Source organism: Microcaecilia unicolor, chromosome 1, assembly GCF_901765095.1.
Source record: "Microcaecilia unicolor chromosome 1, aMicUni1.1, whole genome shotgun sequence".
Taxonomy (NCBI): Eukaryota; Metazoa; Chordata; class Amphibia; order Gymnophiona; family Siphonopidae; genus Microcaecilia; species Microcaecilia unicolor.
In genome coordinates this window covers 266,340,056-266,354,585 of record NC_044031.1, presented here as the reverse complement: position 1 = coordinate 266,354,585, position 14,530 = coordinate 266,340,056, and the positions used below count along the sequence as shown (strand labels likewise).

The window sequence follows — 14,530 nt, the reverse complement described above, 5'->3', positions numbered from 1 at the left end:
TAGCTACGCCCCTGAATCCACCACCACTGCTTATAAATTTAAACAAAAAGCCCCAGTAGTCTAGTGACCCCCTCCCTCCATTCATCTATCCATCACATGCCCCCACCAACATTACACTTCCCTGGAGTCCCCACATTTTCCCCTTCACAGTGGGATACCTGCTATGCATAAAAATATGAGCTTAAGAGCAAGCATGTGTCTGGCACACAATTCACAGCTCTAGCTTTAATACAATTTTTGTAAGAAGTACTCCACATTACCCAGTAAGGTTCAATAGGATGATAAATAGCAGAGTTATAAAAACAATTTTCATACAACGCACCATAAATGTTTGAGTGTGCAGTTGATTTTCAGCATTTCTGCAAAACTCTCTGCAGCTTCATCTTTTAATTCATTTTCCGTCAACCTGTTTTTAAGGGAATAAAGACTTTTCCATAAATATTTATTTATTTACAAATTTTATAGCCTACCAATCCACAGTATATACACAATATACACACAATTGATATATGACACAAACTATACGACAAAACAACATACAATCGAATCATCAAAACCAAAAATCCAAGAACCCCCAAATGCTCATTCAAAAAGGAATGCTTTTAAAGCTTCACGAAAGAGCAACTAATTAGTCCAAACATCAGAAGGCAATTTCTTCCATAGTAAAGGGGTGATTATAGAGAAAGCCCTATCATGGGACTTTACCCGTCTAATAGCAGTCACTGGAGGTATCACAAAAAGGACAGAGGGAAACTCTTTTTTTTAGGGTCAAATTTTTCTAAAATTCTAGTAGATTCAATCTGTATTCAAGTATAGCTGTGAAACCTAGAATTGGTTTGAAAGAAGAATTGGGCTTCCATCACTCACACTATGAAACTGAAAAGTAAATTAATCTTTCTCTCTCCCTCCCCTGTGGTCCTATTTAGTCTTCTTGACGGGGGTGGGGGGGGGGAAGGCTTTTTGATCATGTCATTTCCTTCTACTGTATGTTACTAGTACTTTATACAATTGAACATTTAAAACTCATTTATATTCATAAGTAATCAGAAACAGAGGTAGGCTTTGTAGCAAAGCTGGTAATAACCTCATGGCCTTTGTGCATTTCATGCCAGTAAAGTAATGCACTACCAACTGCAAAAATCCCAAATGGGAGAGAGACATTTTTTTTAGAAAAATCAAAATACAGTCAGTCCCAAAGAGAAATATACAAGTTATATCAGATGCCAAGAGAATTGCATAACCCTGTTAACCTAGTTTTTAAAAAGGGAACAAAGGAGAATTCAGTATAGGCTGTATCCATAGCCGAGCTTAATCTCAGTGAGTAAAGCTGAGAACGGCTCACTTAAGAAGCTCTATACATCATTAGTACTCTTAATTTTGTTTACCTTAATTTTATTTTATTTTTTTTATATCAAACACATATTTTATATTTTTTTTTATATCAAACCAGGATTATGAAAAATTCAATAGGAATCTGTATAAACAAAGTCACATAAACCCGTTGACTCTCTGAGATTAAGCTCGGCTATGGATACAGCCTATACTGAATTCTCCTTTGTTCCCTTTTTAAAAACGTGATGCCCCTTTTACTAAGCCGCGTAGGCGCCGATGCGTGCCGAACGCACTCCAAATTGGAGTTACCGCCCGGTTACCGCATGGCCCTTGTGGTAATTTCAATTTTGGTGCGTGTCTGAAAAATATTTTTTATTTTATGGCGCAAGTAATAGAAGTGCGCCAAGTGGCTTTTGATGTGCATAGGTCATTACCACACACATTCTTTACCACTAGGTCTATGGCTGGTGGTAAAGTCTCAGACCCAAAACGGATGTGTGGCAATTTTCATTTTGCCGCACGTCCATTTTCGGCAGAAAAAAAGAAAAGAGGCCTTTTTTACAGGCGCGCTGAGAAATTGATTGACGTGCGTCCAAAACCTTCGACTATACTACCGCAAGCCATTTTTTAGCGTGCCTTTGTAAAAGGACCCCTAGGTTAACAGGGTTATGCAATTCTCTAGGCATCTGATATATTTTTCTCTTTGGTACTGACAGTAAAGTAATGCAAGCAACATGACTAGAGAGAGTAAATATTTTACTGACATTCACACTAACTGAAGAATACAAATATTCAGATCCTATTTAAAATGGCTCAACAATTCTGCATCTCTTAGACCGAACACATAAATTCCCTTTATTTGGCAGTTTAGAATTGGTGCAATATATTATCCATGTTATTTTACCATCCATGAGTCTATTTATTACTTACGGATATCACCGACATCTGTACTAGGGCAAAGAAAACACACTGAGAATGCTTGCATGCCATTCTTCGCTCAAAGCAATAATATATAGATAAATATGTCTCTTCACATCATAAATCCTAAACATTTTCTGCAGCTATACACCCAACCTCCATAGCAATCAAATGAAAAAGTATCACATATCCAGTTACTACTATACAAACCTACAAATGCCTACCATGAACAGAATTAAATCTCTCATACGTGGAAACTTGAAAGGAAAAATGCCTCTCAATGAAGAAACAATATTGTAAAAAAAAAAAAATACAACTTTATCAATAACTATAGCCAATGTTCTGGAAGCAATCTCTCAAGAATGAATCAATGATGGGCTAAGCATGCAGCATATCTCTAATGATGCCCTGTGCATACAGATCCTGCTGCCTTTTATCAGCAACTGCACAACTTCAGTTACTGAAGTTGCCAGGTTTTTTCCTCTCTCAATTGAACTGAAGGCTTCCTTAGCTTAGTTGCAGTTTTGTTTGAGGAGCTGGGGGAGGGGCTCTGTTCTCACTGCTCTTTCAGAGGGAGAGGAAAAGAGAAGCACAGCCCTCCTAAAGCCAAGAGGAGTGCTATTTGGACCAGCAGGGCACAGTGGCGTACCTAGGGTAGTTGACACCCGGGGCCGGTCATTTTTTAACCCCCCCCCCCCCAAATCCAGTACTAGGCAGACCGAGAATACAAAACACTCAGGACCTATAGAGCAATTCTACCATACCATAAGCAGTAATTTCTACGAGTCACACAAGGAAAAGGAAAGCATCTTAAACACTACAGTGAGCACTAGAACATCAATTCACCTATTGTAAAATGAAAACAGACAGATTAGTACAGATCGCCGATCCTGCACAGTCAATGCCAACTGAAAGCCATGTCTTTTTCACAAACACAGATACACCCTAATCCACTATAGAAAAAGTAATAATAAACTTTCTATTTAGACAAAAATTAAACTGAACCCCCAATGCCAGACTCTGCATACAATGTAACACCACAGAAACAGAAAATGTCCCCTAGTACTGTGCAAAATATAAAGAAAGCAGATGTAAATTTGAAAAAACTAACAAATACCAATCACCACTTTACAAATTAACAAATAGAAATAAAACAAATACAGAAAATAAAATAATACCATTTTACTGGACTAATACATTTAGCTTCCAGAGGCCAAAATCTCCTTCCTCAGGTCAGTACAATATAGTGCTGTTACAGTATCTTATCCTGACCTGAGGAAGAGGGTTTTGTTCTCTGAAAGTTAAGTCAAAATGTATTAAAATTAGTCCAATAAAAAGATTACCTTAGTTACATGTTCTATTTATAAACAACACAGCTACAATACTATATCCTAAAGCAAAATAATAAAAATATATATTTACAGCTTGTTGTCTCTGGTTTCTGCTTTTCTCATCTTCTTTTCACTGTCTTCCTTCCATCCAGGATCTGTCTTTGCTCTCTCTCTCTGCCATCCAGTGTCTGCCCTCTCTAATGTCCCTTCCATCCACTGTCTGCCCTCTCTCTCTCTGCCCCTTCCATCCACTGTCTGCCCTCTCTCTCTCTGCCCCTTCCATCCACTGTCTGCCCTCTCTCTCCCTTCCATCCACCATTTGCCCCAGTCTGCCCTCTTTCTCTCTCTCCTCCTTCCACCCACCATCTGCCCTTTCTCTCTGCCCCTTCAATCCGTCTGCCCTCCCTCTCCCATCCATCCAGGGTCTGCCCTCCCTCACGCTTCCCACTTCCATCCAGGATCTGTTGTCCCCTCTCTCTGCCCCCCCTTTTCAGTCCCCAGTTCCAGCCCCCATCTCCCACCTGCCTCCCTTTTCAGCCCCCAGCCCTTTTCTCCCATCAGTCCTGAGCTTCAGACCCCAGCTACTTCTCCCTGTCCCCTTTTCAGCCCCTAGTTTCAACCCCAGCCCTTTTCTCTCACCAGTCCTGAGCATCAGCCCCAGCCAGTTCTCCCTGTCCCCTTTAAAGCCCCCAGTTTCAGCCCCTGCCCCGTTTCAGCCCACAGTTCCAGCACTAGCCCCCTTATCCAAAATACCCTCCTTTTCAGCCCCCAGTTCCAGCCCCCTTCATCCATCACATGCTTTGCATCCCCCCTTTTCAGCCCCAGACCCATTCTCCCTCCTGCCCCCTTGTCAGACCCCAGTTCCAGCTTCAGACCCCTTCTCCCCTCTGAGCACCTCCACCCCTCCACAATCCCCTTCTCCCCTCTCAGCTCCCCTACCCCTCCCCAGTTCCCTTCTCCCCTCTGAGAACCCCTCTCAGCTCCCCCACCCCTCCCCAGTTCCCTTCTCCCCTCTGCGAACCCCTCTGAGCTCCCCCACCCCTCCCCAATTCCCTTCTCCCCTCTGCGAATCCCTCTGAGCTCCCCCACCCCTCCCCAAATTCTCTTCTCCCCTCTGCGCTCCCCCACCCCTCCCCAAATTCCCTTCTCCCCTCTGCGAACCCCTCTGAGTTCCCCCACCCCTCCCCAGTTCCCTTCTCCCCTCTGCGAACCCCTCTGAGCTCCCCCACCCCTCCCCAGTTCCCTTCTCCCTTCTGAGAACCCCTCTCAGCTCCCCCCACCCCTCCCCAATTCCCTTCTCCCCTCTGAGCTCCCCCACCTCGTTCTCCCATCTGAGCCCCCCCCCTCCGTGGAGATCGACAGAGCCCTCTTCTCCTGCCACCACCCTGCGTTTTTTTTTAAAAAATCCATTCAGCGAGGGACGCAGGCAGCGCCTCGTGTCTGCCCTGCTGTGTGCTTTGAAAAAAGAAAATCGCTTCGCTGGCGTCGGGCCGGCCTTCTTTCGCTATGTCCCGCCCGCTTTTGAGGTAACTTCCTATTTCCTCGAGGGCGGGACATAGCGAAAGAATGCCGGCCCGACGCCAGCGAAGCGATTTTCTTTTTTCAAAGCACACAGCAGGGCAGACACGAGGCGCTGCCTGCGTCCCTCGCTGAATGGATTAAAAAAAAAAACGCAGGGTGGTGGCAGGAGACGGCGGAGCAGCCCCCCACCCGCCGACACCCGGGGCGGACCGCCCCCACCGCCCCCCCCTTGGTACGCCACTGGCTGGGCAGGTTGGTTATCACACCCTTCAACTTCACCTTATGCTCTCTCATTCCAGAGCTTCCTTTCAGCTGAAAGAGTCCTGCTTCTTGTGGATTTATGCCATGGAGATATTTAAATGTCTCAATCATATCTTCTCTTTCTTGCTTTTCTTCCAAAGTATATATATTGAGATCTATGAGTCTATTTCTATATGCTTTATTATGAAGATCACTGACCATTTTAGCAGGGCCGCCGAGAGACTAAGCTACTACTGTCGTCTCCTGCTCCCAGGCCGCCGGCACCACAGTCCTCACCTGCCTACCCTCAGCTCCATCAACAGCCCCTTTCTGTCTGCCACCGGGCCCCCTGCATTAAAAAAAAAAAGCCTCTAAATTGGCAGAGCAGCACCTCACCTCTGTGTGAAAGTGGCAGATCGCCTCTCCTCGGGCCTTCCCTCACTGTGCCCCGCCTTTGTGGAAATAGGAAGTTACGTCAGACGACGGCAGGAGACTGTGAGGGAAGGCCCGAGGTGATCTGCCGCTTTCACACAGACACAAGACACTGCGCTGCCAATTAGAGATTTTTTTTTCCAAAATGCAGGGAGCCTGGTGGCAGACAGAAGGGGGCTGTGGACGGAGCTGAGGGTAGGCAGGTGGAGACTGGGGCCTGTGGCACCAGCAGCCTGCGAGCAGGAGAGAGACCCCGGCGCCAGGCCCCCCTTGGAGGCCCGGGGAATTTTGTCCCCCTGCCGCCCCAACCCTCGGCGGCCCTGCATTTTAGTAGCCGCCCTCTGGACTGAATCCATCCTGGTTATATGAAATTGATTCAGCAACTGAGACCCTTTGTATCTAAATCTAGCTTGATTAAGATAGTTCATGTTTTAATTACAAGTCCTTTAGACTACTGTAATTCGTTTTATCAAAGTGTGTCTAAAAATAGTCTGAGAAGATTTCAACAGGTTCTAAATGCTGCAGCCAAATTGGTATCAAGAAAGACAAAATTTGATCATATACCCCTGGATTCTACATAGCACGACCAAAATTGTGCTTGCAAATCTAGTTGTATTCTGGATTTGTGCATGCAATTTAATTACTTAACAAGCCAACCAGTGCCAATAATTGCCACTTAACAAGCAATTATTGATACTAATGGGCATTAATTAGAATTACGCGCACAACTTGCTACGCATATTCTGTAAAGTGGTGTGTGCTAATTCTAATGCAGCTGCCAAAAAGGGGGCATGGCCATGGGAGGACCAGGGCATTCAAAAAATCTATGCACATGGTTATAGAATATACCTGCTCTGCGCCTAACTTCTGACCAGATGATCGAAAGCCCCGCTCTGTTCCAAACAGCACTCTAAAAATAGAGTTGGAACGGCGCGGGCTTTACCGCCCCTATGATCTGAGATAATAGCATGCAAATTTATGTGCGCTATTATCTCTGATCATAGGGTAAAGTACAGGAGGATTGTACCTGACCAAGTCGTTTTGCTGGCTTGGGGTGGGGTGGAGTCTAGGTTTCCAGTCCTGCTGGGGGGGAGGGGTTCTATTGGGGGGAATGGGGTGCCTGCTTGCATACAAATGCATGCTAGACAGGGCTCACCATTCCTCCCCAATGGTCTGCAAACCTTAACGCCAGCTCCAAGCTGTCATAGAGTTTGAAGCGGATAATGTGCCAATGTTTGGCATGCTGCCTGCTGATCATTGGGGAGGAATATGTTTAGCATGCATTTGCATGCTAGCTGTGGTCAGAGCCTGCGAGCATAGGGTTACCATTTGTCCGGATTTCCCCGGACATGTCCTCTTTTTGAGGGCATGTCCGGGGCGTCCGGCGGGTTTTGCCTGCATGCACGTTTGTCCGGATTTCTGGACAAACGTGCGTGCGGGAGGGCGCGCGTGCGTGCAGTTGCGCGATCCATCGGCGCCGTGGGTCTCCCCTCACCTTCCTTACCATCTTCCCTGGTGGTCTAGTGACGTCTTTCGGGGCAGGAAAGAGCCCCCTCTTTCCTGCCCGGAGCTCTGCCTTGCCCATCCTCCTTCTCGGTCTCTGCTGGTGATTCAAAATGGCCACCGAGAGTTGAAGTCTCGCGAGGCCGCTTCAACTCTCGGCGGCCATTTTGAATCCTCAGCCGAGACCGAGAAGGATGTAGGCAAGGGCAGGCAGCGCTCCGGGCAGGAAAGAGGGGACTCTTTCCTGCCCCGAAGACGTCACTAGACCACCAGGGAAGATGGTAAGGAAGGGGAGGGGAGCATGTGACAGGGGGAGGGGAGTATGTGATGGGGGGGTGCGGGGGAGGGGACTATGTGAAGAGGGGAGGGGAAAGGGGGCGGAATTACGATCCAAAAGGGGTGTGGCAGTGGGCGTGGCGGGTGCAGGCGGGGGCGTGGCATGTGTCCTCTTTTTCAGAGGACACAAAATGGTAACCCTATGCGAGCATGTTGTTTCACATGCTCCGGAGCTCTGATCGGTTGGGTTGGGGTCTTTCTCTCCATTGGGCTCTTGAGATACTTTCTTTTCATGTCCTCCAATCTCTTTCACATGGATAATCCAACAAAAGGTTACACCACTGATTTTGTGCCACCAGGTTGCCCATCTAGTGGCTGCCCAGGGTTGCACCTGCTTAGCTTCCTGCTTTTCTCCTGAGACATACACTTTCACCACTTGTGTAGCCCCACATAGGGTGAGCTTAACTTGCCATTTATCTAATCTGGGATACACACCTCCACCAGGCATTTGCCTCCATAAAGGGGGGGGAGAGAGAAAGAGACTGACCCCATTCAAATATTATATATTATCCAATTGGGTTGGGGTGTTTCTCTCCATTGGGCTCTTGAGATACTTTCTTTTCATGCCCTCCAATCTCTTTCACATGGATAATCCAACAAAAGGTTATACCACTGATTTTGTGCCACCAGGTTGCCCATCTGGTGGCTGACCAGGGTTGCACCTGCTTAGCTTCTGGCTTTTCTACTGTGACATACACCTTCACCACTTGTGTGGCCCCACATAGGGGGAGCTTAACTTGCCATTTATCTAATCTGGGATACACACCTCCCCCAGGCATTTGCCTCCAGAAAGGGGGGAGAGAGATAAAGAGACTGACCCCATTCATATTATATATTATATATTTTAATTATCGAATTGGGTTGGGGTCTTTCTCTCCATTGGGCTCTTGAGATACTTTCTTTTCATGTCCTCCAATCTCTTTCACATGGATAATCCAACAAAAGGTTACACTACTGATTTTGTGCCACCAGGTTGCTCATCCACTGGCTGACCTGGGTTGCACCTGCTTAGCTTCCTGCTTTCCTCCTGAGACATACACCTTCACCACTTGTGTGGCCCCACTTAGGGGGAACTTAACTTGCCATTTATCTAATCTGGGATACACACCTCCCCCAGGAATTTGCCTCCAGAAAGGGGGGGAGAGAGATAAAGAGACTGACCCCATTCATATTATATATTATATATTCTAATTATCCAATTGGGTTGGGGTCTTTCTCTCCATTGGGCTCTTGAGGTGCTTTCTTTTCATGCCCTCCAATCTCTTTCACATGGATAATCCAACAAAAGGTTACACTACTGATTTTGTGCCACCAGGTTGCCCATCCAGTGGCTGACTAGGGTTGCACCTGCTTAGCTTCCTGCTTTTCTCCTGTGACATACACCTTCACCACTTGTGTGGCCCCACATAGGGGAACTTAACTTGCCATTTATCTAATCTGGGATACACACCTCCCCCAGGCATTTGCCTCCAGAAAGGGGGGAGAGAGATAAGAGACTGACCCCATTCATATATTATCCAATTGGGTTGGGGTCTTTCTCTCCATTGGGCTCTTGAGATACTTTCTTTTCATGCCCTCCAATCTCTTTCACATGGATAATCCAACAAAAGGTTACACCACTGATTTTGTGCCACCAGGTTGCCCATCTGGTGGCTGACCAGGGTTGCACCTGCTTAGCTTTCCTGCTTTTCTCCTGAGACATACACCTTCACCACTTGTGTGGCCCTAAATAGGGGGAACTTAACTTGCCATTTATCTAATCTGGGATACACACCTCCCCCAGGCATTTGCCTCCAGAAGGGGGGAGAAAGATAAAGAGACTGACCCCATTCATATATTATCCAATTGGGTTGGGGTCTTTTTCTCCATTGGGCTCTTGAGGTACTTTCTTTTCATGCCCTCCAATCTCTTTCACATGGATAACCCAACAAAAGGTTACACCACTGATTTTGTGCCACCAGGTTGCCCATCCAATGGTTGCCCAGGGTTGCACCTGCTTAGCTTCCTGCTTTTCTCCTGAGACATACACTTTCACCACTTGTGGGGCCCCATGTAGGAGGATCTTAACTTGCCATTTATCTAATCTAGGATACACACCTCCACCAGGCATTTGCCTCAATAAAGTGAGGGGAGAGAGAAACAGACTGACCCTGTTCATATATTATATATTATCCAATTGGGTTGGGGTGTTTCTCTCCATTGGGCTCTTGAGATACTTTCTTTTCATGCCCTCCAATCTCTTTCACATGGATAACCCAACAAAAGGTTACACCACTGGTTTTGTGCCAACAGGTTGCCCATCTGGTGGCTGACCAGGGTTGCACCTGCTTAGCTTCCTGCTTTTCTACTGTGATATACACCTTCAATACTTGTGTGGTCTCACATGGGGGAGTTTAACTTGCCATTTATCTAATCTGGAATGCACACCTCCCCAAGGCATTTGCCTCCAGAAAGGGGGGAGAGCGATAAAGAGACTGACCCCATTCATATTATATATTATATTATCCAATTGGGTTGGGGTCTTTTTCTCCATTGGGCTCTTGAGATACTTTCTTTTCATGCCCTCCAATCTCTTTCACATGGATAACCCAACAAAAGGTTACACCACTGATTTTGTGCCACTGGGTTGCCCATCCAGTAGCTGACTAGGGTTGTACCTGCTTAGCTTCCTGCTTTTCTCCTGTGACATAAACCTTCACCACTTGTGTGGTCTCACATAGGGGGAACTTAACTTGCCATTTATCTAATCTGGGATACACACCTCCCCCAGGCATTTGCCTCCAGAAAGGGGGGAGAGCGATAAAGAGACTGACCCCATTCATATTATATATTATATATTCTAATTATCCAATTGGGTTGGGGTCTTTCTCTCCATTGGGCTCTTGAGATACTTTCTTTTCATGTCCTCCAATCTCTTTCACATGGATAATCCAACAAAAGGTTACACTACTGATTTTGTGCCACCAGGTTGCCCATCCAGTGGTTACCCAGGGTTGCACCTGCTTAGCTTCCTGCTTTTCTCCTGAGACATACACTTTCACCACTTGTGTGGCCCCATGTAGGGGAGCTTAACTTGCCATTTATCTAATCTGGGATACACACCTCCACCAGACAATTGCCTCAATAAAGGGGGGGGGGGAGAGAGAAAGAGACTGACCCCAATCATATATTATCCAATTGGGTTGGGGTCTTTCTCTCCATTGGGCTCTTGAGACTTTCTTTTCATGTCCTCCAACCTCTTTCACATGGATAATCCAACAAAAGGTTACACTACTGATTTTGTGCCACCAGGTTGTCCATCCAATGGTTGCCCAGGGTTGCACCTGCTTAGCTTCCTGCTTTTCTCCTGAGACATACACTTTCACCACTTGTGGGGCCCCATGTAGGAGGATCTTAACTTGCCATTTATCTAATCTAGGATACACACCTCCACCAGGCATTTGCCTCAATAAAGTGAGGGGAGAGAGAAACAGACTGACCCTGTTCATTTATTATATATTATCCAATTGGGTTGGGGTGTTTCTCTCCATTGGGCTCTTGAGATACTTTCTTTTCATGCCCTCCAATCTCTTTCACATGGATAACCCAACAAAAGGTTACACCACTGGTTTTGTGCCAACAGGTTGCCCATCTGGTGGCTGACCAGGGTTGCACCTGCTTAGCTTCCTGCTTTTCTACTGTGATATACACCTTCAATACTTGTGTGGCCCCATGTAGGAGGAGCTTAACTTGCCATTTATCTAATCTAGGAAACACACCTCCACATGGCATTTGCCTCAATAAAGTGGGGGGAGAGAGAAAGAGACTGACCCCGTTCATATATTATATATTATCCAATTGGGTTGGGGTGTTTCTCTCCATTGGGCTCTTGAGATACTTTCTTTTCATGCCCTCCAATCTCTTTCACATGGATAACCCAACAAAAGGTTACACCACTGATTTTGTGCCACCAGGTTGCCCATCTGGTGGCTGACCAGGGTTGCACCTGCTTAGCTTCCTGCTTTTCTACTGTGATATACACCTTCACTACTTGTGTGGCCCCACATAGGGGGAGCTTAACTTGCCATTTATCTAATCTGGGATACACACCTCCCCCAGGCATTTGCCTCCAGAAAGGGGGGAGAGAGATAAAGAGACTGACCCCATTCATATATTATCCAATTGGGTTGGGGTCCTTCTCTCCATTGGGCTCTTGAGGTACTTTCTTTTCATGCCCTCCAATCTCTTTCACATGGATAATCCAACAAAATGTTACACTACTGATTTTGTGCCACCAGGTTGCCCATCCAGTGGCTGCCCAGGGATGCACCTGCTTAGCTTCCTGCTTTTCTCCTGTGACATACACTTTCACCACTTGTGTGGCCCCATGTAGGGGGAGCTTAACTTGCCATTTATCTAATCTGGGATACACACCTCCACCAGGCATTTGCCTCAATAAAGGGGGGGGGGGAAGAGAGAAAGAGACTGACCCCATTCATATATTATCCAATTGGGTTGGGGTCTTTCTCTCCATTGGGCTCTTGAGATACTTTCTTTTCATGCCCTCCAATCTCTTTCACATGGATAATCCAAAAAAAGGTTACACCACTGATTTTGTGCCACCATGTTGCTGACCAGGGTTGCACCTGCTTAGCTTTCTGCTTTTTTCCTGAGACATACACCTTTACCACTTGTGTGGCCCCACATAAGTGGAGCTTAACTTGCCATTTATCTAATCTGGGATACACACCTCCCCCAGGAATTTGCCTCCAGAAAGGGGGGAGAGAGATAAAGAGACTGACCCCATTCATATATTATATATTATCCAATTGGGTTGGGGTCTTTCTCTCCATTGGGCTCTTGAGATACTTTCTTTTCATGTCCTCCAATCTCTTTCACATGGATAATCCAACAAAAGGTTACATTACTGATTTTGTGACACCAGGTTGCCCATCCAGTGGCTGCCCAAGGTTGTACTGCTTAGCTTCCTGCTTTTCTCCTGAGACATACACCTTCACCACTTGTGTGGCCCCACATGGGGAACTTAACTTGCCATTTATCTAATCTGGGATACACACCTCCCCCAGGCAATTGCCTCCAGAAAGGGGGGAGAGAGATAAAGAGACTGACACCATTTATATATTATCCAATTGGGTTGGGGTCTTTCTCTCCATTGGGCTCTTGAGATACTTTCTTTTCATGCCCTCCAATCTCTTTCACATGGATAATCCAACAAAAGGTTACACCACTGATTTTGTGCCACCAGGTTGCCCATACAGTGGCTGACCAGGGTTGCACCTGCTTAGCTTCCTGCTTTTCTCCTGAGACATACACCTTCACCACTTGTGTGGCCCTAAATAGGGGGAAACTTAACTTGCCATTTATCTAATCTGAGATACACACGTCCGCCATGAATTTGCCTCCAGAAAGGGGGGAGAGCGATAAAGAGACTGACCGCATTCATATTATATATATCCAATTGGGTTGGGGTCTTTTCTCTCCATTGGGCTCTTGAGATACTTTCTTTTCATGCCCTCCAATCTCTTTCACATGGATAACCCAACAAAAGGTTACACCACTGATTTTGTGCCACCAGGTTGCCCATCCAATGGTTGCCCAGGGTTGCACCTGCTTAGCTTCCTGCTTTTCTCCTGAAACATACACCTTTCACCACTTGTGGGACCCCATGTAGAAGGAGCTTAACTTGCCATTTATCTAATCTAGGAAACACACCTCCACATGGCATTTGCCTCAATAAAGTGGGGGGACAAAGAAACAGACTGACCCCGTTCATATATTATATATTATCCAATTGGGTTGGGGTGTTTCTCTCCATTGGGCTCTTGAGATACTTTCTTTTCATGCCCTCCAATCTCTTTCACATGGATAACCCAACAAAAGGTTACACCACTGTTTTGTGCCAACAGGTGCCCATCTGGTGGCTGACCAGGTTGCACCTGCTTAGCTTCCTGCTTTTCTACTGTGATATACACCTTCAATACTTGTGTGGTCTCACATAGGGGGGACTTAACTTGCCATTTATCTAATCTGGAATGCACACCTCCCCAAGGCATTTGCCTCCAGAAAGGGGGGAGAGCGATAAAGAGACTGACCCCATTCATATATTATATATTATCCAATTGGGTTGGGGTCTTTTTCTCCATTGGGCTCTTGAGATACTTTCTTTTCATGCCCTCCAATCTCTTTCACATGGATAACCCAACAAAAGGTTACACCACTGATTTTGTGCCACCAGGTTGCCCATCCAGTGGTTGACTAGGGTTGCACCTGCTTAGCTTCCTGCTTTTCTCCTGTGACATACACCTTCACCACTTGTGTGGCCCCACATAGGGGGAACTTAACTTGCCATTTATCTAATCTGGGATACACACCTCCCCCAGGCATTTGCCTCCAGAAAGGGGGGAGAGAGATAAAGAGACTGACCCCATTCATATATTATCCAATTGGGTTGGGGTCTTTCTCTCCATTGGGCTCTTGAGATACTTTCTTTTCATGCCCTCCAATCTCTTTCACATGGATAATCCAACAAAAGGTTACACCACTGATTTTGTGCCACCAGGTTGCCCATCCAGTGGCTGACCAGGGTTGCACCTGCTTAGCTTCCTGCTTTTCTCCTGTGACATACACCTTCACCACTTGTGTGGCCCTGCATAGGGGGAACTTAACTTGCCATTTATCTAATCTGGGATACACACCTCCCCCAGGCATTTGCCTCCAGAAAGGGGGGAGAGAGATAAAGAGACTGACCCCATTCATATATTATATATTATCCAATTGGGTTGGGGTCTTTCTCTCCATTGGGCTCTTGAGATACTTTCTTTTCATGCCCTCCAATCTCTTTCACATGGATAATCCAACAAAAGGTTACACCACTGATTTTGTGCCACCAGGTTGCCCATCTGGTGGCTGACCAGGGT

At 46.3% G+C, this 14,530-nt stretch overlaps 1 protein-coding gene across 1 annotated transcript in view; it reads right to left on the bottom strand.

Annotated features, from left to right (window-relative positions):
* Window positions 1-14,530, bottom strand: part of NOD1 (nucleotide binding oligomerization domain containing 1) — a 153,925-nt gene that overhangs the window by 11,680 nt on the left and 127,715 nt on the right. The window contains 1 exon segment of the mRNA XM_030206217.1: window positions 323-406. Within this exon segment, the coding sequence (XP_030062077.1) occupies window positions 323-406 (84 nt within the window).